We start from the raw sequence: 25,420 nt of genomic DNA, 5'->3' as shown, positions 1-25,420 counted from the left end.
CAATGCAATGAAGTTACGACAAAATATATAATATAAGGTTACATATATATACATGAATTAGGTATTTGGGAGGGGAAAGCGCGTCTTCTTTAATTACCACACCTGTGATATTACTCTTAGTAAGGCCAAATTAGTAATATGATCCCAAAAGAACAAGAATATCAATGGAACGTTGAGTCATACTAACGAGCACCAAACACGGTCAAATTGATATCAAACATGGATATAGAATATTTGCACATGATATCGTTTTGACCACGTACAATTTCTCCCATACTCTTCACCAACCTGCATCTCTCAACACATTTTTTTTTTAAATTTAATTCGCGTTATGGAACATTCTAATTCGAGTGGCATGATGATTTTAAATACTTAACATGATATTAGGTTGCCGGTATGACAAACAACGTTTGAACAACTAGATATGTGGCAATCAGGTGTTATGTATGTATTCCTATTCTGTTTGGAAATTTAATATATATGCGGAAAGCTTGTTTCCCTATCATTAACTGGTGGTGTGGGATTTTATGCTGAAGTGTGGTAAACTGGTGTTCCGTCATTGGGAGTAATTGATAATGTGTAGGTGGTGCTACCTCTGTAACTAGGAATCATGTTAGCTCTTCTCGGAGCAAGACTTGGATTGTATAAATATAAACAGACATAAGTCACGTAAACGCACGCCTGTCTGTGAAAACAATGAAAATTGTATATGCAAGTCGTTGAAAGCGGTTCCTTACATCATTTAATAAAAACTCTTCTGAACTGTATACCACAAACAATGATATCAGTAAAACAGCTAAATAAATCAATATGTCAAAGTTATTACATTCCTCATCTGTATAGGCAATAAGATATTTTGATAGCAAATTGCTGAGACAACGGAATGAGGGAATGCATCTAAGAAAACTGCAAAATTATTCTTTATTCCACCCTAATAATGGCATAATTTTAAACAAACTCCTCCACTACAATCACTCCCAATTTAACCTTCGTACAGCCAGTTATATAACATGACCCACTCTTCCTGTCACAGTCAGAGTTAAAACAAAGACAGGTCTGGTTACAGTCTCGTCCGAAGGTTTGGTTCACATAATCTATCATACCAAATAAAATACATTATGTTATATCAATATTCTATCATTTCGTTATTCTGTAATCCACATGACTCCAAACGAATATCAGCAGCAAGTTGGACATTCAACATGAAGCAGTTGCCGATATTTGCTCCAGAAACTCCATAAGCGAACTTTATATATAATTCGAAGTTTTATTATCGTGTATAAAACATATGGTTAAGACATTCTACGAACATTTTATCATTTACACAAGCAAAAATGAAACACTATAAACATCTGAGTAATGATAAAATCAGTTGAGTCCGTCTGTCCGACGTAAACTTTATCTACCTTGAGATTTGTCTCAGTAGGTGTTTTACACTTCCTTAACCAGGACTTTGATAGCAATTAACAGAGAACAATAACAAGTAACCGCATCTTAACCAAATCTTATTTCAAACAATTATTCTTTGAAACAACAGAAATTTAAGAACAAACCCCCTGTATAAGTATATGAAGAAGACAAGGTGTTCTGGAAGGGAAGTGTCTCCTTCCACCAGAAACACAAACGAGCATTGGAATCATCATTACAACCATACAATTTGAAAAAATCTTCATCGGTCTTCACATATCCAAATCCTGTGATGTAAGTTATTGCATAGTCCGTGAATTCAATTAATTAAAATATGAAAACATGTTCAAAAAGACTTTAATGCATTACCTTGATTGCATTTACTTCCCATCCAACCTTCCGTACATCCATGTATGGTGCATGTCCCACTCCTCCTGTCACAGTCAGAGTAGGCACAGTGACAGGTCTGGTTACAGTCTCGTCCAAATGAATTGCTGCCACATTCTATATACGAAGCAGAAGACAGAAGATGATTATGGGACATATATTAACATTTATTTGAATTATTGCTGTTGTAGTTTTAAGTAAAAACTTGCAATAAATTGCACAAACAGTTCATTATTTTCATTCCATATATCCCTAGGCAATACTGTTTGAACAGTATTTGACAATTGAAAACAAAAACAATAAGCAACTAACAAACTATGAGGTCATAGATAGCTTTGGAAAGAAAAGATTGGCATAATAAAACAAACATAGGTTTACTTTGTCATTCATTTTCTCTAAAATCCGGTTTGAATCATTATCATATTATCAGAACAGCATAATATTTTCATGCAGAATTTTTATTATCAGTTGTCGATACCATTCGATACCTTCATGCCTTACAAATTAGTGATAAATATTGTTTAGATAAAACGGTATCACTTTAGTGTCAGTCCAGTTGCATGTACCAAGTTCCTGTCTATAAAGTTAACGGATTTCGGGTCAAGATGTTATCAATGTATTAATCATTGAAATCTTATGAAAGTTTTACCTGCCCTTTGAAGATCCCTTTTCTTTCTGTAGGGGCTTTTGTTCGACTATAAAATACTATGCCACTTAATATATCACGATCGTGCTATAACCACCATTCAGGGATATCCAAATGACTAAGGCACATCCAACGACAAGTAATTAAGCAAGATTATCCTTTTGCGATTCCAGAAACCTGAATTGTTTTTGCGTAGTTATTTGTACGGTTTGATTACTATAATGTCATTTTAATCTAAATGTTTGTTAACACAAATGATTTCTCTATTACCTTGATTGCAGGTACTCCCTGTCCAACCTTCAATACATCCTGGTATACTACATACCCCACTCATCCTGTCACAGTCAGAGTTAGCACAATGACAGGTTTTGTTACAGTCTCGTCCAAACATTTTGCCGGTACACGCTGTTACATAAAGTACACATAACGGAGAAATAAATAAAAAGTAAAACTTATATAACTGATGTATTGATCTTAATTATCAGGGAAATAATGATATGTCAACCAACATAAAGTGATAAAAAAAATCACCCAATCAGGTCAAGGCAGCCTCATTAAGTGAGTGTGGAACTTGCCGTTAACCGAACTAGGCCAAAGAATTAAAGTGACAAGTCCAAACAGTTCTTCAAAAGGATATCATGCGGAAAGCAGCATCCGAGAGTGATTAAAGAAACCAGCCTCACTGCACGGAATTCCTCGTTAATCTTGGACAAAGAATTATTTTAACAAGTGTACCAACCTAGTGTCATCACATTCCTACCAGTCCTTCAAACGATATCATACGGAAAGCAGTATCAGGACTAACGGAAGTACGTACGGACGTAATCGATTTGAATATATCGTTGTTGGGCAGGAGATAGAAATAGCGAAACTAGGAGAGATGCACACGAACATCGAACACACCTTACGTATTACGTATTACGTACCAGTAGAAAATGTTGACACCATAAGACCTTGATATGTTAAAACTGTCAAAATAGCACATGTATTAAAGAATGCTGTTTACCTTTGTGTCTTTTCTATAATTCTAAAGACAACGTTTAGCTTAATAGGTAGTGTGGTTTACTCTTTTGATGCATAGGAAATGTCAAAATGTAGATGTATAGAAAATGTCAAAACTTGCTCCAAGGTTTAATTCGTTACACCTCGATGCAAGATATTAATACTGTCTTATCTAAATTACACTGTGAAATGTCATTTTGACAAAACATTTCATCTCTAAACGATATTTCTAAAATCATTTCTAACAACATCAATACGATGTAGCAAAAATAGGAAAATTATATTTCTAACTTACGTTACGTTAAAAGCGATCAATTTATCTGATTTTAACTAGTTGATGATTGATAATTTTCAAAGTTACTAAGATCATAAAAATAGTTCAGAAAGTATGTGTAGGTTCTTGGTTATGTTTAAACAAATTAAAATTTTACTTCATTTTATTTTCTTTACCGTAATAACTTTCGGCCCTTAACATTATTGAGAAATCCTAGAAGCAAAAAACACCTGTATGATTTAGTTAAATTTATTGTTTTGTCCCAAAGTTGTATTAAAGAGTGTATTCAAGAGTATATACGATTTATGATAATGAATATATTAATGTTGTACATTGAAACTATTTATTTCATGTGTGTTATCATTTCATCGAAATTCTGTGTTACAATATGCGATAAAAATGGGAGCGAAATGTAAAAGAGATGGATGGTTGCAGCTTAATCGAGTACACCCGAAAACAATCGGCGAAAACGGAAAAGCAAATCGGCGAGGCGAATTTAGGTCACGTGAGAAAACAACAAAAAAATACAAGGTCGAAAATTGGTAATGGAATTTGTTTGGCCCACCATCCCACTTTTTCGGTTATGATACATGTCCTTCCTAGTTATTTAGGCTCTATCTTTTTGGATATGTAAAAACTATGAATTTGTGCGTGTTATAATGTAGGTTTGTTAATTTATGCTCCATCGTTTTTGTTATATTTCATACTCCATCTATTTGGCTATATTAAAATTATGATATTGATTATGTTGTAAATATGTTTTGTATAACATGATTGATATTGTTGTTACCATGTTCACCACGTTATGCGTTATTTAATGAAATGACATTACTGGATACATTTCTTTTTTTCTTGTTATTGATATATTATATACCCAAAAGCATAACTTAAGTCTTCACTCAATTATCGGGATGTAAATTATAACATGAATTAAATACTTAATACTAAACAGTTGATTATTGGCTATTTACAATGCTAATGATGATAATAATTGTTCAATGATTATAAAACAGTAGCTGGGGTATGATTAAAATTAATTCAATTTTCACTTCACAAAGTATGAAGAAACATATTCCGAGATTTATCGCGTCTAATATATCATATCATTACATCATATCATGAAGGAAAATATTACTGGAAGCAAATTTCTAGATTTTTAAAATTTCTGGAATTCATAATTTCATCGGACTTAATTGTAGATGGCCTGATGGTCTGGTAAATATGGACATTACAATGTATACAAATCCTTTTTTGACGTTCAGCATTATAACATATATTTCAGTTCAAATAATGAACCTGTATAATTGATTGATTTATACTGTATGATGTAGCTGTCCTTGCATCAGCATCTGAAACCCCTAAAATTCTTATCAAATTCTCATGATTATTAATGTTTCCTTGAAACCAGAACAACACGGTCAAAAAATTTACCAGAGCTATGTACTGCTATTTTACATGAAATCAATATGAAATTACTCAATGCACAAAGTTTAAAAATATTGATTAATGTTTCCTCGTCGCAAACCACTATAGCATACATAAATCAATCAACTCCCATGAGATTGTCTTGTTGTTCATTTAACAACGAATATAACATGGAGATTAAGCATGTTATTGCGCTTGCAGACAAGGCGTACACTAAATTGATCCTTATCTGTAGACATTACATCGTTGCATTTCCTATATACACAACGAACTAGACTGGCTTGATAAAGAACAACTCCCAACTTTACACTATTCAATCATTTCAAAGAGGAAACACTTACTAAACATGTGTCAGTATGATAATAACTCAAATTGCCTTCCTCCGTTTCCCTTAATGAGACAAACCATTCGGCCCCGGAGAGTCAGACCAAACCTTTATACAAAATTTTGCAGCCGCCTCCTAGACGTCAAAATATAGACCGTTAGCATTGTTTGGCTCTATTTTACAGAACCAAATTTGTATTGAAAAGATGTTGTTCATATGTTTTTGTTCTACAATCGTCCTATTTGATCCCGCCCTAGAAGGCCAAAACATATCTACAAAATAGATTTCTAATCACCCAAGAGTATGTAAGACCAAATTGTAACAAAACCAAAGCATTCCTATGGAAGAAGGATTTTAAAGAATTTATTTTAATTGGCTTATTGGCCAAAAAAATATTCAACCAAACACCTGTCATTCCTTCAGTAAAAACAGAATTCTAAATAATTTGCTCTATTTCCCCATTTGAGTCTAGACTTTCCCGCCCCTTCGGGCTGAGTCTCAATTTGTACAAAATTTAGTCTCCTTCACCAAAGATGACAACCACCATGTGAGTCTTTTTCATTTCAAGGGTGTAAAAAAGGGTACTAAAACATAAGGCTTGTTAGAGAGCATCAAACATATCCCAAATGTCCCTGTAATACCTGTCAACATGCAACTGTCCTACCATGTGTTGATTGCTAAAAAAATCTGGATCCCCTTTGTAATATATAAACATTTGTGATGCAGGTATGTTTCTATCTAAGCATGGAAAATCCCATTCATAATAGGGAAATATAAATCATTGCGCTTATCTTACAAACTGGAGGAAATCTGACCATATTTGTTTCATTATGGAAATTATCGAGGTAAACTGAACCTGTTTTTCCCTTTGTTTTTCAACTGAGATAATATATACGATGAACATGAGTCTTAAATTTCTTGTCTTTAAAACATAACATCATTAACATATTTGGAAAGGACACTGAAGGCCTTTGCAAGATAAATGCGGCCATGAGGTCGCTCAGTTTGCTTCCGTAGATATGTAAAAAACATCTTGGAAGATATTACTACTACACTGTACGAAGATCTTATAAACCAGAAATTAGATGACAGTACTTATGTTATAATTTTACATTATCTCTTCCTTGGATTAGACGTATTTTTTCAGAAAATTCCCTTCATAATAAACTCATGATAAAGGTTTGGTTAAACTAAACGTATGAAAAACAAAACGTTGTTAAATGTAATAAAAAAACACAGTCAATTCAGCTCTCAACACACAGTCTTGGACATGAAGGCGCTTCACAAGTGACACATACAGTTCGAATAGGATTCTAAGGTATGTGCATTTGTCATTTTTGTGTTTTGATAACTATTTCCTGGAAAATGTATTTCGTGTCTGAAGAAAAGTTGATATATACAGATACATTGTGTCACGTTTCTTACCGTCCTCACAGCTGATATTAACGTTTTGACAGCTTTTGAATTCGTACGGTCAGATTTAAATACAACACCTACTGATGGTTTTTAATCATAAACCCTTCCCATTTAAATATATCTAACGTTACAGAAAACAGCAAGAACATAATGATCATAATCCAAACTCAAATTCAATAAAACTAGAGTAAAACATGAACAGAAAAAAATTTTACATGGAGACTTCTGAAAAGGTAAAAAGAGAATAAAACCAGGGTTTTCGAAGAATAAGTGTCTTCTGCTTCATGGACGACACTCCACATATAAATCTTGGTCAATCCAAGTAGGTACTGTTACGTTCTCAAATGACAACAAGGTATACCGCAATGTAATAAACAAGCAAACTAACAGGCATAAAACAAATCAAGCTTCTTATCGCATAAAGAAATATTTCTCAATTAGATCAATATCACGGCCATAAAACTTCCCCATAAGTTGCATCAACTTGCACCATTTGAAACCCTGTGTTACGAGTTTGTCCGTCAGTTGACAACTTCTTGAAAATCATGATCGTAAGAACAAGCCTTTAAATATTGAATCAACTGCGACAAGATGGAAACACACTAGGTTTGGGCTGCAGAAATGTTCAATTAAGAAATGGAAATCTCACAATAGGTTTGTGGAAAGCTGTCAATGTTGGTTTGAAGGAAAAGATCTACATAAGTAGCTGTCGTAGAGATTTTCTCTTTAGAATTACTTCAAGTAAAGAAAAATATGATTTTTTATTAGTGCAGGGCAGCACTGATGAAAAGAAATATCACTGAGAGCAACAGGGATTCGTTTTATAAGCCGTAAAGTGTTAAATAATTGACATGAATTATACAATTACAATTGTATACAATTGTTGAGCAATGTTTTCATGCACTCAATTACATGATTTATTACCTTGGCTACATGTGCTACCCATCCATCCTTCCCTACAGCCAGGTGAAGTACATACACCGTTCGTCCTATTACAGCCAGAGTAAGCACAATGACAGGTCTGGATGCAGTCTCGGCCAAACATATAATTGGCACACTCTAAAAGGTAAACATTACACTGTTCATTTGAGGTTTCGTTGAATTAAAAAATAGTTTATTTATATTTCAATCGTAACAAAACGTTTGCTTGTTTCTGCGTTTTATATAGAAAAATATTAACAACAAATACACAAAAGCGTGATTAAATGAAAACTAGACATGAAGACATAAGCAGTAACCTGTTGGCGAAAACATGTTCAATGAAGACACACGTTTCTGGTATTTTTTATAGAAGTCATATTTAAAAGTCTGAGTTTTTGTATACCGAAAATAAAACTATCAGACGATCAAATCCAAATTCAGGTTAATAGCATCTCAGTGGGTCAATCAATAAGGAAAAATAATCCGAAAGAATAATGAAGAAAATGGTAGCTTCGGTGAGATGACCAAATGAAAAGAGGTTCACAAATACTAGAAAAAAACACATGAATAACACAATGACTTTTAACAACTTTCTTCACAATACCCTATTATATATTACTGACCGTAAAACCATATAGAGTTATAACAATTACAGAGCATTCAAATATGTTAACAAACAGTCCCTCTCACAGCATATATGCTACGAGTAGAGGACTCGACTCATCATTTGTGAGTAGGTGTGAGAAAATTGAAGACACAATTTTATATCATACCAGCATATGTAATGTTTCCATTTTGTAAATAATACTGTTTGTATAATGCTAATCCAGGTTCAAGTAACACTATCATATGTGGATTTCGTCACTATAAAGTAAAAAATAATAATCTACCTTGGTACATGAATTACCCATCCAGCCAGTATCCCAGGATAAGACACAGGTCATTTTGTGATAATCGGACGTGGCACAGTGGCAACTCGACTACAGTTTTGTCCAAATTTACCTACAGTGAAAAAGTACATTGGTGATATGATATAAAAGTGTAATTAATTAATTTTGTAAATTGTATCTTGGTGAGATATCTATCTACTGCTGTCATACACTGAACGAATCTATACGACAATTCTTGTTCTGCAATACGATACTGCCATGCTTAACAGGGATAATGTAATTATGTTTACATTTAATACGTCATAAAATGACAGGGAAACTTCCATTGCAAAATAAGGAAAGATACTAATCTTTCTATATTTAAAGAAATGGACGCGCGGCTTCACCTGAGGGTTTTATGTGAACAAAAAAAAAATCAAACAGTCGTTTCCACAAACATGGTTAGCCGATTTGAGGACCACGGTGTGGATGACTTTATTGGTATGATATTTAAATCCATTAAGATTAACCTTTCAGGTATTTATAAATATTTTGTTCATATTTTCCCCAGTTTATTGAACAAAAGTTTCGATTAATTATCGTAAACATTGGTATTTTCTTATTTTGACACAGCATGACAATGAAGGAATTCATGGGAACACGATACAAATGAGTTAAGAAACTTTAAAAAAAAATGTGCCAATGAACGAATTGATAGTTCATCCTAAAAAAGGAATGATTATATGTTAAAGGATCACCAATATGGCCATTATGACGAACATGTAACAAGTATCCAATATTAAACTTATTATGAAATGAGGTAAAGGCCAATCAAAACAATTTCTATGATAAGAAGAAAAGTGCTCCAAAAATCAGGACATGTTCCTCAAAGCTGAAGATATTGAAAGAGATTTCGTTACTGGCTAGTTTTATTAAAATTCCCCTATGGTGTATAAACCACATCCTTTATTCAGTGAAATTCAGATGTTTATAAACATCATAATATGTGTTTGGGGAGTTTTAATTTTTAATACAAAAAACAGATATAGAATATTAATAGTAATGAAACTTTAAAAACTTCTATTGGTAAAATCGATAACATTCGGTCATGTGTCCCATAAATGTACTCGGATCAGTCAAATCTTGAAAGTTGTCCTGTGTTTTACACAAATTCTTATGTATGCAAAATTATTGAAATGTTTATACACATTCCTCATTGTAGATTAAAATAGCAAAAGCCCAAAATCTAAAGACCATTGATATCTCGGGCGTAAAAACACATGAATACTAATGACTTACAAAACGTTCTTGACAATACCAAATATATATAATTGATCCGTAAACCACATAGAGTTATAACAATAACAGAGCTTTCAAGATGTTAACAAACAGTCCCTCTCACATTAGGTTATTATCCTTTCTTCCAATATAGCCATTCTTTAATCAAAGTGAGTTACTCCATCGCCATGGCGAACGACTTAATTACGGGAAATCTGTGATATAATGAAACCGTTCAAAATATCTGACTGGGAGAGGTCTGAATCGACAGAATGCTTTGATTTGGTATATGATTTTCTACGTATCCTGACTTACTTCATTATACGAGTAGAGGATTCGACTCGCCATTTATGAGTGTGAGAACAGTTTGGAGACGAAATTTTCTGTTAAACCACGATATATGATGTTTTAATTTTGTAAACAATGCACGTATGCTAATGTTATCTTCCAGGTTCCTCGAATACACCAGGCTCTTATAATTATAATGTTTAAGATTAACTCCCTTGTAAGTTATAAATGAAGAATCTACCTTGGTCACAAGAATTACCCATCCAGCCAGCAGAACATCCCGGAACAAGACAAGTTCCCGTCATTTGGTTACAGTCAGATGAGGCACAGTGACAACTCTGGCTACAGTCTTGTCCAAATTTACCTCGCTCACAGGCTGTAAAATGATCATTGTTGATATTATATTCAAGGGATTGTTATTGATAATATGTATTTTGATGAGATTTTTTATCAAATGCCGCCATTCCTGAACGACATCTATCATGTACATGTAACTATCGTTGTGTCTTTTGAAGGGGTTCAGTAAAACCCCTGCTTTTCTATAAATAAATCTATGCTTGCTCCACATAAAACTGGACAATTAATCGAATTGAATGAGGTCATCCTCAAAAATAAATTATATAATCAAACATCACACGTAAACCACGAAAACCATCATTACATGAAAATTATAAAACAAAATGCAAAATACGCCTTGGTCAAATAATATATAATGAAAAAGCAACCTATACAAAAAAGAGATTATCAAATTGTGGTGAAGATTTTCAAGCATTGCGCCACACAGTAGACAACTGCACTACGTCGCTTAAATTTCCAGTGGACACTCATCCAGCAAAGTCTTACTATAATAAAACGTTACAAATATGTTTTATGTTGGTAAAAAAACACAGATCTTCTACTCCGACGACGATTTATTTCCTCTGAGTCACATCTAATAGTAAACAGCCTATATAAATAAAAACAGTTTAGAAACAAGATACATATAAACTTGTGTTAGTCATTGATACGAGTAGAGGACGTAGACTCGACTGACCATTTATGAGCCAGTATGGGAACAGTAAAAAGAAGAAATTTTAAATTAATGAAACATATTTGTTGCATTTCTAAATAATAGATGTACGTGTATGCTAATGTAATGTTTTTAATCAATCACAACTTTCCTCTTTTGCCAAAAAAAGCCGTGTTTCCAAGGCACAATTTCACTACGGTTGATTTTTTCATGTCATAATATTTTATCAGTGTAGTCCTTATTAATTATACATGCTATGATTTGATGACGTTTTTCGTTTAAACAACACGTCACAGTTGTTTACATCAACCATATCACGGCTGTAAACATAAACAACTTTGAACTAGAATGTGAAGAAACAGATCACAGTTTCCATATATGCTACAAGTATATCAATATTTAACTTATCTCATTAGATTCGTGCTGCGTAGGTAATTAATCAATTTATAGTACCTTCTTCAAAACTCAGTACCGAAAATTCATGTGGACATTTACTTACGTTAGCATACTGGAAACTTGTTTCAGCGTTAGGTGAAAAAAATGATAAATTTGAAATATGAACAAAAAGCAGTATCGTGAGTAGGAAACTGATCTCAATTTTTTCAACGTGATTTGTTTTTAATTAAAATTCCCGAGAAAGAATTATTAATGAAATCAAAGTCAATGTCATCATTCTGTTCTATCACGTGGGTTTGTTTTGCAGGTACTCTCATCCTACCAGAGGGTGCAGTATTTCGAGCTATATCGTGAATATCACGTTCAATTTACTATACTGAATGTATATTGTCTATTGAAACCTTTTTAAGCTACTTATGTTGAGATCGGTAATATTGCGAAATCAATATTGCCTCCATGATTGGCCAGTAGGAGTGAATTTAACTTTACATTTTAAGATGTGCAAATGAAAAGTATACAATATTGAATGGTAATGAAATCTTACCAGACCTGTCGCCTTTAGTGACCTATATATTGAACTTTGTTATAACATAACTTTGTATGACAAGATATGAGAAGGAAAAGCATACAAAGTTAATAAAAAATGGTTATTTATTTGACCTGTGAATTTTTGCGACCTAAATTTTGACCTTTGACATAACTTTGGCTGTTATAAGGTTTGCAAAGGAAAAGTTGTGTATAATATTAATTGATATTGATGACTTATTTGACATGTGACCTATGATGACCTATACATTGACCACTGACATAACCTTATTTACGCAATTTAAAGTATATGATATTGATAAGTATTGATGACCAATACACACGTATAAATGTCCCTTATTGGCTTCTATAATACAATTTTAAAACCCTTTAAAAGTTCAAAAATGCCTTAATTCCGGTAGTTTTCATATACTGGTATTCTTGGGTTTTTTTTTTCCAGGATATGTTGATACATGCATCAGAAATCACCTCTGTTTATATCATTCCTACAGTCATTTTTATTACCTTATTACTCTTCATATAACTATCAGTTTGTTGGGTTTTTTTCCAAACACATTTACTGGTGTACATAACTTCTAAAATTTCTTTTTCTACCAGATATGGAAATGAAATAATTCGTTTTAACATTAACAAGAATTGATGACCTTTGTTGGTGACTTATCTATTGACCTAAAAATACACCTGCAGTGTAATCATATGATTGTTATGTCACCTTCAATTGCATACCGTAGTGAGGGTTTAACTGCCTTGCAATGACCACAATAAAGAATAGTTCCAGGATCATAGAGGTGGGTGTTAATTAGATATTTACAAAACGAAATAGCAGTCAGGAAAGATATAATAAACTGATCACAGTAAGTATCTGCATACTTATGTAATGATCACCCGATCTAACGGTCAGGTGATCCGAGCGTATAGCCCTACATGATCCGCCTCAAAATGGCCTTAGCTGTTAACGGAGCGATGGAACCACCAAACACAATTTTTAAAAGAGAAACGATGAACCAGGATCACGCTGGAATCTCGTGTACCAACACTGATGTCAATTTCAGGTTATCCTAGACAAGTTAAACCGATAGGGAACTAATTTATTGTTTCATGAATAACGGAATAAACTCGTTTATTTTCAAAGGGGTTTGCAGATATTATGTGTCATTGTTGAATGTCGGTAAGTCATCCACTAAGTTTTGGATATTCTGAAACAGTAGACTTAAGATGAATTTAAAAGTAATATAAAACACTGTTGAAATGATATTAATTTAGTCTCATGATCTGTATAATATCTTCACACACTGGGAATGATAACAGGATAAGTTTTTAAGACATTTGTGTATTCATTTCTCCATTCCCAACAAATGTATACGTGGTTATAGGATGCGGATCTTGACTTGTTTCACGTTTCCACCAAACCATAGAAAAACACACAAGGGATGTAGTTATAAGGATGACCTTGGCTCAATTTTAAGACATGATGAAGATCTCAATCCTTTTCGCGTGTTGACTCTTCCTTCATTTTCAACTCAGATCCATTTTCAACGTTACACCGACCAAAAAACTATTGTCATGGAACAACTTATTGTTTGAGAATTTCTAGTACCAAAGCAACAAAACGAAAATATTTCAACTATATACAGATATCATATTCTGAATACAAAACTTCAAAGTTTGACAAAGGTTAGAAGAGGGACCGTATTTCAAACTAACTTTATTCGCAGAAGGCATTTTCACACAAAATATTCTATCACATTGTGTGATATTTATTCATAATGGCATATCACAATGCGCACGGGTTAGACTACTAATATCCATGCATAATAATAATGAGCATTACTGAATCTTTCGTTTACCAAGTTAACTGTAAAATAATTATCTGAGTTGTATAAATTGATTTGTTTTTCACTGTTTGCAATTTTTAAGCTAAAAAACACGGAGGCTGAAATTCGGATACCTGATCTTTCTCAAAATTATATAAATGATGCAGTGCGACTGGTATCAATACTTCAAGCACGTGCTTTTTACCGGTAAAATAAACTGAAATTGACTTTAATAAAAAAGAAAGGTGAGGACCATCGAAGAATAATAAATAACTTGCACATTTCACATTCTTTCTTTTCTGTTGTTTTCATGTGCACGACAAAACACTTTACAGTTAAATTCAAAACAAAGTACAAACCTCCAAGTACCTGTACTTCGCATAGTTCAATGACTGCATTTGTCTCCGAATAATACATGCGATTGAAGGGCTCATAGTCGGCAGGACGTTTGTTGTAAAATATGACGAATCGACCTGAGACTGGACATGATAGTGACTGGATGTAGGAGGGCAGACCGGGTCCGTGGTCATGGTAACATAAAAAGTCTCGACTCAGCGATTGGGAGCTAGTATAGGAACTGTTTGATATATACAGATAAAAACCGGACATTCGGAAGGTGTCTGAAATAGATTAAAATATCTTAAATTGGAGAAAACAAAATAGGATATAATAAAAGAAATAATTCTCTGCATCAACGTTCTTTATAGATACAATTACCTTATTGCTGTATACAACAAACATACATGCAATACATACATCCATAATAGGTGAACGTAGTTGTGTTAACACGTGATTATGAAGAATTCGTTTGAGACGTGTTACATGAACAAAAATTTGTCAAATATAATATTCTGAAAAAATCAAATTAATCATCGTTTTAGCTGAAGGGATCCAATCAGATTTCTGCTATTTTGATTATTTACTGAATCATTAATCTACATGTTTCAGGATTAATATTGTTTATTTATTAGTTCCATTTCTAATAATTCCGGAGTAAACTATTAAGTCGGTATATGCTGTAACTTGATTCGAAATGTTGAATGCAAAGTTTGCACTGCCAAATTAGATCATTATCAAGAGAGTTATTTGTATAACTCTTGTGAAGTTACAACACATGATAAAGGAGTAGTTGCCCTATTTGATGTTCCAGTCGTTGGACTACATTGTTATGATACTTACATTTTTGTCTGTATATTATATTGATAGTCCCGATCCTTTTTTCTCCTCCAAGATCGACTTTCCACCAGGCCTCATTTTGTCCTGCTGCCTTTGTATGTGAACAGCTTCCCTGATGTGCTACATCCGCGGTAATAATACCGTCAACAGCTTTGTCTGATGAATAGCTACCAAAAGTACTACTCTGATAGGTGTCTTTATTACGTGCTAGATCCCGATCATCTGCGAAAAATAATTATTAATGAAAGTTTTCAAACTTCCACACGGAATACCGAAGATGGGATTGAAAAAATTTTTCACAATTTTTTTTCATTTGTTTTATTAATTATAGTTAAAACCAAAACTGGCACTCAAAGGTATATTCATTTGAAGAGTCGTTTACGTGGGGTTTGTTTTCACTTATGACTGATGGATATGATCACCAAAAGTAGATTGCAATGTATTATCGTCGCATAGAACCGACTGATAATTCGAGGAAAGGCGCTGTACCATTCATTGTTCAAGGTAAGCGCTAGCATCTGGTAAAATTTGGAATACTAATTCTGACGTTATCTCATGTGTTGCTCGAAGATCATTTTGATCCCCATCTACCACCGTTGTGTGTGCTTGTTTGTTATCCTGTTGAAAATAGCGCTATTGCCCTGGCATGTTCAGAATGAAAGAACCACTGATCTTAATAGGCTTTCGTCACCATGTTGCTGACAAAATCGGGACTTGAGACTTATTTGAAAACAGAACATTGTTTCATTGACGTAAGGCCTTTGGTCCACAGTAGAAAGGCCGCTCTTTCACTTGGAATGTTTTCAACTTGTTGCGGACTTTGTTGTGGCAAACACAAATTAATTTTACAAGTGTATTAATAGTATGCAACAATTAACCCTTTCATTCGTTTTGCGCTTAGGGGACGGTTGGTTGTTGATATATATTTATTTTAAGATATTTTAACAACTTCAACCAGACTGCTATGTCACTCGAGGGTTTTCAGTTGGGATCAATAGTTACACTTTGCACAACCACTCCCCTCCGTACACTATTTGTATCAGCCGATGCATAATGGCACAGTTGATATATAGCATGTGTTGATTCACTTAGAAAACAGCACTATCATTCTTTCTTGTTGAGTATACAGCAAGACGAGAATGATAGCAATGTGTTGTTTACTAAACAACAAGAAAAAGTATGAAGCTCTGAAGTTCACATTATTCCTTAAATTTAATACTTTCAAACACATCAATAAATCGATATGAACAATGATAAAATGACGACATATGACGATGCAATTATCTACATCAAATGTTTTATCATAAAACAAGTGCACAGCGTCACAAAACATGATTTGTGCAAAATTTGATGTTTACAAGACATGAAACGGTGCAAAACAAGCGGAGAAAAAAAAATGTCTTGTATAGGACTAAAATTAGGTATGAGAGTCCATGAAGCATTAACAGATATTCAAATTCAGCATCTGTAACAAGCATTTAGCAGAAACCATTTTCTAATACACAAAGCATTTACATTCAACTCAATAAAAACATGTTCGTAAATATTATGTATGGACGTGCTATTTTTCAATGTTCCTATCCACTTTAACCGATAGGTGTATACTCAATAGAGGGCAACTGAATTATATGTAATAAAATCGTTCATTATTTTCAACCTACGTGGTCCTAGAACACAGCTGCGTCCCGGCCATCCGGACTGACATCCTCCTCCACTACAGACCCCTGTATCTATATCACAGGCTCCTCCCGAGTTACAGTAACATCGAAGACTGCATGATAGTCCCATCCAACCCGTCTGACACCCGGTAACGTCACACTGTCCCGTGTCAGGGTTACACCCACCAGTCTGACAATGACAGGTGTCACGACACTTAAACCCGTACCTACCGGCGGAACATCCTAAAACAAATGACGGAACCCCTTCTTGTGTGGAGTATATATTCATAGAATGGTAGTATTGAACTTTCCTAGATACAATATATGCTTTAGGGAAAATAATAAAATTGTGACTACAAACGGTATTTGTTTTAATACATTAAACAGCAATATTGGATATCGTTATATGCGAATTTCAAATCGATAAACCAATATAATGTTTGTTTGACACCAGAGAAATCATCCTTTTAATAAAGATGAATTTCCTGAATGATAAATACTCAAGACAATAAATGATTACCATCGTTAAACTGGGTTACAGTATACTACTCTCATCATGATACCATGGGAGCGTGACTCTGTACTACATATACTGATACAGGTAGCTAATTGCTTCCTTTACGCATCATATTTGTTCCTTATACATATCGCACAGAATAGCATTATGCAGCTAAAATATCTGTAAAATAAATGTTTGGTAAATACCTTTATGATATGTTGACAACAAGAGGGTAAAACAAAGATCACACTCAAAGAAACTGATTGTTATATAATTAACATTTAGAAATAGACAAAGCGATTAATCGAACCAAGATGTCAGGAAAACTCTTAAAGAAATCTTTCGAAAATAAAACAGCATATAAGTGGAACGAAGGGAAGAGAGAGAATGTTCATTGACTTATATATATATATACTATCTAGTTGTTTTATATTTTCGGGGAATTAGTTTCGCTATGGTCGCGGTCATTAAACAGAAACCCAAAATAAAATACCAAGATAACATTTCTGTAATAAATAAAAATATCTAGAAATATATGTTCAATATATACCTGTTCAGTCGTGTTCGGTACTTGGATCAATACTCATTTTCTCAATTTTCAAGTCCGGGAAACAACACCCGAAAAATGAAAGGTGATTCTGATTATGCGATGATAGGTGCCTTGTTACAACATTATAATTTTTAAATTGGTTGTAACAGTGCCTTAGTTACAGTCATCCCTCTTATTGGTCACTTTTAAATAAAGTAAACAAGTAAATACATGTAAATCAAATACATGATATCCATCCCTTGTGATAGGAATAACATAATAATAATAAATAATTTCAAGTGCATAGAAAGGTATATATTGGCTTTATGCTGAACAACACTTGCAAGAAGCACAAAAAGAAAATATCGACAGTTTGGTGTACAAAATTCTGGCAAGTAAAAATGGAGGTCGTAATTTGTTGAAAATGTCATTTGTAATATACTAAAAGACACAGCCATGCTGGCGGGCGGAGAAAAGAAACTCTTAAAGATGCACAGGCGGACAGCTAGAGGCAAACAGGCAGAGAGAGAGAGAGAGAGTAATAAAAAAAGTAAGTAGAAAGATTGTTTTCTTTAAAGATAATAGAAATGTTATTTTAATTCGTACGAGAAAATAAATACCTGGAATTGAAATTAAAAAAAAACAAACAAAAAGAAAACACACATATGAAACAAAAATCAATCAAAAACAATCGAATACATTTCCAAGATTCCTTATTACCACATCATTTACTTAATCAATCGCTTTACTCTGGGAAAACAATAATAATTGAATTTAAACATACGTGACACAACTGTCTAGATTGAAAGAAATACACACAGTCAATACTTATACACGTGTACATCAATATATGGAGTCAAGTCACATACAAGGGGAGGGGGATGGATAGGGAGATGCATTTAAAATTGAATGAATTAGCAGAAATAGACTCGAGCAACTAAATCAGGAAATGAAATTTATTTATTTATTTTGTTTTGTTTTTTTTGCGGGGGGGGGGGGGAAGGGGGTGTAAAATGGAATGATTTTTAGTGAAATGAGTGTTTCCCTGAGGGGAAAAACCTTAACTACAATTATACGACAGCAGTCGAAGTTCACTCACTACTGACACCAACAGAAGCCTTTACATTACCATGTTAAAATTAATATTAATACATTCTCAGTTTGATATGTGCACGTGATATGGCATCGATCAATACATCCGATGAAGAAGTTTTTTTTGTACAATAATGCAATTCACAGCAACTAGAAATTAAGGGTACACATCTGTTGGTAAATCAAGAAAATGTAATGATGTGTGTTTTTGTTAATAATCCTGATATCGACATTTCCTAAAGTGAATTTTTGCGAAAGTATCAAAATACTTTAGTACATGTATATCGTTAAATTAACCTGTTTGTGTAGCTGGATGCTGATAGATAATTTTGGTTTTAGGATAAATTTCGGTTTTACTTTCCAATAAGTTTATCTTTTTTTGATTGCACAGTGTTTTATTGGAAGTAGTGGGTATTGGCAATGATTTAATAGGGACTGCGGGATTTTCTCAGTGCTGATACATGTATTTGCACCATTTTGTGTGACAATGACTACTTTTCAAGGCAGATCAGTTTTTCTTGTTTAAATATGTGCATTGTGCAAACTTCCGGTGGTGAAGTTAAAAACTGTGGACAACATAAGGTATATATATATATAACAAACTACGCATATGCTATTATTTATCTAAGACAAAAGGCGAGTGTCTTTGTATCAATTAATACTCGTCTATGACTGAATAAAAGAATGTTTAAAAACTGATGATGATTTTGATGCACGTGCACATTAGTATTCAACAGATGCCAAATAAAATCAAGACATCGATCCTACAGAAATATCTAATATGTTAATTTAGTGTCTACACGATAGAAAAACTGGAAGGTATTTACGATCGCACATCTGTGCGCGATGCTATCGCACCAGTACAGGTCTATTACGTACTTATATAGTTGATACGTATTAACGCAACGTCATAGTGATATTTTAAATTCATTATCACTTTGTGTTAAGTCACGTGAAAGAAATATGGAATAACATTAACATCACACCAAATTTATAACCTCTTAATGTATATTACCGGAGAGAGCATTGTTTAAACCATTCAAAAGTACGGTCCATTTCATTATTTTTCATGTTTCGATTGAAAAGAACGATTTAACAAAGCAATGAGGTGCGGTCACGGCAATATCTAGGTATTTTGTAAATTTAACGCTGAAATTATTCAGGTAGATACTGGAATTAAGATTTTTGGATATGTTCTGTGTATTGATATCACCATTGATTCCATTTATTTTCGAAAAATATACCCCGATGTTAATACTATTCAAAAAGGACGAACTTATTTGTGTTATTCGTACAACGGCCGTAGCAACACAAAAAAATGTTTCCAAATACAGAAATCCTGCAAATTTCATTCCAATAAGGCCAGGGATGGTGCATTGATATTACAAATACGCTCTAAATTCAAGCAAGCGACAACAACCTACGGCACAAATTCAGTACATTGCTTTCCAATAAATGAACGTAACAGCATCAATATAGCCGAGTCGATAGGCTTCCGGATATCGCATTACTTAAGGATTTACTGTTGTTAAAATTTAAAAAAAAAACACATATATATGTATCTGTACGACAGTTTTGTTTATCTCTAACTCTGTATTCCAAACCATAGTTACGAAAAATAAAATTTGAATACAATTCAACCGATTCACGGAAACAGTCGCGTTGCAAACATCACGACGTCATCGATTCAAGCATTAGTTAATTGTATAATTTGCATGAATATTAATGAAGAAATTTAATAGGAACAGCTATAACATACATACGTAAATAACAGCAGAGAAGTATACTTCCTACTTATTTCAATAGCTTAGACGCATTTAGATCTATCAGATAGAGACTTAATAGTTACATAACTCTTAATTAAAAGTGTTTTGCTGATTAAGTGCCAAGCGGTACCAGTCTTAGTATACATATACATCATATAATAATGTAAACATAAACATTAAAGTCTCGGCAATGAATCATTTAAAAACTTACAGTGTCATAATGGTAATCAAATTTACAATCCTTCTAAACTAATCTCATATTCCTATCAATTTGTAACGACAAAATTATACTCATGTCAATTTTAAGTGCAGTGTTTCTTACAAGGAAATCATAACCAGTGCTGAGATGTCACTTACATATCCGATAACCAGTAACCACTCGCCACTCTGAGGTGTGAAACTGAACACTAAATAGACTAACTAACGCAGGGTCCGGTCGTATTTTGATAACAGCCAAAATGTACAAAAAACTTTTATGATCACCGATCGATACTTGATATGCATTCGGTCGCTAGTTAGTCATGATTACCCGATATGTTTAGTTTAACTATCAATCAAACCTCACAAAATGTACGATCCTATCACACGTTGGTGCGCTAATTGTTGTATCTTGTGTGTGTACTGATCATATACAGACGGCTTACATTGTACGCATGATGTGCACAAGAAGGTTTAGATGCATTCAGCTGGTCGGCGAACGGTTGATATGCGTGCACACACATCTAGTATCCGTTACTATATAGGAATATAACAAAAACTCCAACAAATAATTTTAAAAACGTGATTTATGTCAATTTTGATGTAATCCAGGTATTTCCAGTTATCTATTGGATAGTCAATCGGCTTTGAATAGACCATAAACCATTGTCAAATATTTCTAAGTGTATCTAATATTGGATCGTTGGTACCTGTCTTCAAATTATTACTACAAAATGTCAGTTACTCGTGTATATGTTTGGTACATCACATACCAGAATCATATAGAGTAAGAGGTAAAAGTTCAATTTGCTACATTTATAGAATGCAGTTTATGTCAGTCTAATATTTTTTTTCTTTTTCGATTGGAAAATAAATTCATTTATATTTTGACGCGTGATTATGTTTTGACTTGTGGTTATGTTTTGACGTGTGTTATATTTTGACGTTTGTTATATTTGACGTGTGATTTTAATTTGGCGTCAGGATATATGTACTGTGATTTATCTGACAGTTTTCGATTGATTTCGTTCTTCCTTTAGTCGGTTTGCAAGTTTAGTTTCAGCTGACACACAAAATAGTTTGATCTGAAGGACGCATTTTTCATTGTCTGACTTAAGCAGTATGTTAATAACTTCGATTAATCATTAGACTGTAGGAGAAGAAGGATTCATCTTTAAAAATGTTTGGTATATCCTTTGAATCATAAACTTTACACTTAATTTAGTCAATAATGAAGGTCTAAAGATGCTGTATGAATGAAGCAAAATGGGGTTTTCAAGTAGCAACCTTGCTTTATAATACTTTTAATTCAAAAGCTTATACAAAATAAAAATATCATTGTCAGAAAATGATTAATGGATGAAAAAAAAGTTTAGTGAAATTAGCTTTCAGTTAATCATTTAGTCCATAATACAGCTTCAGATGATTTATGGGCATTACATTTCAAAGAAGCCAACTTTGCCAACAATATATATGCGCGCATTTTCTCCTTAGTAAACATCGACTTCAAATCGTTCCAAAGTCGCATATAGTTTGAAACACTCTAGCATTAAATAAATTGAATTACTTCGTAGATACTATCTTAAATTCAAAAATTCAAAATCGGTTGAAATATGATATCAATACCTTAATAACAAGTGCATGGAAACATATAGAATCTGTGATTGAAGCAGGAGTGAATTTCAAGGAATACGTGTAGTTTTACAGAAGCATATTAACGATCAATTTCCTTTTTTATTCTGTAAGTATCTTTATTTAAATACCGAAGAAAAGCACTAGTCTAGAAAAATCAAATTAAAATAAAACGTTAGGGTTACAGGAGAACATGAACAAAATGCACATCTGAACAATATAGCTTACCGTAAACTTGAACACCACATAGCTCAATATATGCGTCTTCGTTCGTTCTGTTGTTGTAGAACACGACGTATCTCCCATCAACGTGACACTCTCGTGACTGATTATACGTTGGTATTCTGGAATCAGCGTCATGGTAACACAAATAACCTAACTGTTCATTGATAGACCCACCATGCAGTGTCATAGCTGTGTTGTTTGTTACATACAGACTGTAGCCTTTGAGAGTGTGTGTTTCTGAAAAATCATGGAATAGTAAATCTGAAGCAAAGTAGTTAACGAAGACATTTTCCCTACATCTAATTAGAATTAGGTTAATTATTTTTCGACTAGATAACTTTTTTTAATTAAGATTCAATAACATGTATATTTCTAATGTATTATTAAGCAAACAAATGTCCATTTCCAATCACTTGCAATCTTTCCTTAGGAGATTTGATCAAGTTTAGAAATTATCAATTTTCTCTTCCGGACGATTTCTATAACAGGGGAACCGTGATATGAGAAATCGCAAATCCGTGAAGTCAGCATCAGGGAATACATAGTGATGATGCCAGGTACTCAATCATGTCATTCTGAAGTAAATGATTATTATAGTTAGGATTTCAAGATAATGGTATATAAACTTTTGTATCCTATACCCTCTCCTTCTATTTTGTCATTGGAAGCTTATCTTCATCTTTCACAGGTTATATAAGTATGTATGTATGGTATTAGGTTACTGAGACCTACACACCGAAGTCAAAGAGCAAATAGGCGAACAATTTTCTTAACAAAGTTTTTCAACCTACAACTTTTGGACTAGTGAGATAACGTAATTAAGTACAGTACATATACTTCTCAAAACGACATTGTTCAGCTCAACCGTTAACCTTCAAATCAATGTTGTCGAGGTGAAATAAGTATTATGCTAAACATAGAATTAGTGCTCTTTTTAATAACAAGATAAGAGGACTAACCGGAAATGGTTTTTCTCTCTTAACTGGTAAATGTTGTGTTTTTATAACATGAATCAGTGATGATTGGATTTTGATGAAGAATCGCATTACGTGCATGCTATATGTTGTCAGAGCATGGGTTAACTATCTACTTTCAAGAGTCTTAGATAACGGAGGCTTCTTTGAAAACTGTTTGCTTATGAATTAACAAAAGTAATTGGCCTAAAAATATATCGTTTTATTCGTGCAATTATCTAAAGTTGAAAAAATACAAAACAACAGTAAAACACTTACACTAGAAACCACCAACAGAGTTTCAAGTAAAGACCATCACATGTGAGCAGCAACTTTATACCTTGATGTAAACATAGACACGTGAATATAATGCGACAACTTACGACCACGTCTATATGTGATGTTGATCGTCTGTATCCGGTAAATCTGTCCCAGGTCAACCTTCCACCAGGCTTGTTGGTGACCTGAACCTGTGTGGGAACAGTGTCCATCCGATACATCAACTCCGAGTACCCCATCAACAGCTCTTTCGGCAGTATAATATACAGGACCATCATTGTACGTTGAGCTTTGTGTAGCATTTTGATGTAAAGCCAAATCTCCTGAAAAAAAGATTATCCTGAAGAATAGTATATCGATAATTATAGTATCTATAAGCACAGAACAATATCATAAAAAAGTATGATTGAGAAGGAGGAATACGTGATTATTAAGAGATACATGTATATGCTTATAACGGCCGATGAGTACAGTTCAAGATACATATGTTATGGTTTTACAATAACTAATATTTGTGAATTGGATTATATATTTAGTTATTATAAGCAGAAATAGTCAGTTAATTTATCAGAAACTTGAAATTTAGACTATAATTTGCTAATGGAATTATATCAGTTAATTAGCTACAGACAGTATTATATGGTTGTAATAGATTATTTGTGTAAATTATGAGATACTAAACGAATATATGTATAGCTTAGTAACCGGAATGGGATATTTGGTTAGACATGGTTATATTATGTACTTACAGGTCTACCCCATGATGTTGGTGAGAACGATGATGATACTACTGGTACAGAGATGGTACATGTTTGTGTCCTATGTGGGCCAAGACAGCTGTTGTTAGCGTACTGTGTGGGCAAGGCAGTGTAACTGATACCATGTCCCGTGTGAGCAACTATCAATCTAGAGACTAACCATTTCATTGGTACATGTAATCATATGATGTCTGGTGTGGGCTGTTGCTGTATACAGTCTGGAGGTAGACAGACCTGTCAGCTGTTGTCCTGTGTGGACAATTATTGAGGTGTCATTTGTGGGCAACTGTGCATGTTCATAGTCCTGTGTGGACCATAGTTACGAAATGTCCTTGGGGGACAGTACTTGGTGTCGTCATTGGATCTGGTAAAGTGGGGGACATTTGTTCAATTCTGTGGACATTTGCTGACTGCTGTACGGTGTATGAGCAGGTCATCCAGAGACGCTTTCAGAGTCTTTACCAGAGGCATGTCTATATGCTTTGCTGTATAGACTGTATTATATATTTCTATAATTATAGTGAGTGTGTTTATGAGTGAGTAAGGTGTGCTTAATCATGTTAGTAGATATATCATGTTACGTGTATATAGTGTAATAAATTATTGTATTTTTGTTGTTTTATCCATTCTTTGCAAGTGGCGCTCGTCCAGG

General features: G+C 33.5%; 1 protein-coding gene across 1 annotated transcript; it reads right to left on the bottom strand.

Annotated features, from left to right (window-relative positions):
- Window positions 1–948: 948 nt before the first annotated feature.
- Window positions 949–25,239, bottom strand: LOC132545232 (multiple epidermal growth factor-like domains protein 10). Its single transcript, XM_060208907.1, has 9 exons — window positions 25,188–25,239; window positions 24,115–24,333; window positions 22,782–23,015; window positions 16,841–17,080; window positions 15,183–15,401; window positions 14,363–14,623; window positions 10,480–10,614; window positions 1,777–1,911; window positions 949–1,094 (listed from the first exon to the last, which is right to left on the bottom strand). The coding sequence occupies exons 1-9, from the start codon at window positions 25,237–25,239 to the stop codon at window positions 949–951; spliced, it is 1,641 nt and encodes a 546-aa protein (XP_060064890.1).
- Window positions 25,240–25,420: the final 181 nt, after the last annotated feature.

The sequence above is a fragment of the Ylistrum balloti genome, unplaced genomic scaffold, assembly GCF_031769215.1.
Source record: "Ylistrum balloti isolate Yb309-2 unplaced genomic scaffold, AGI_CSIRO_Ybal_v1 Utg369832, whole genome shotgun sequence".
Classification (NCBI taxonomy): Eukaryota; Metazoa; Mollusca; class Bivalvia; order Pectinida; family Pectinidae; genus Ylistrum; species Ylistrum balloti.
The sequence above is the reverse complement of the archived record's forward strand: the minus strand, read 5'-3'. Positions and strand labels throughout refer to the sequence as shown.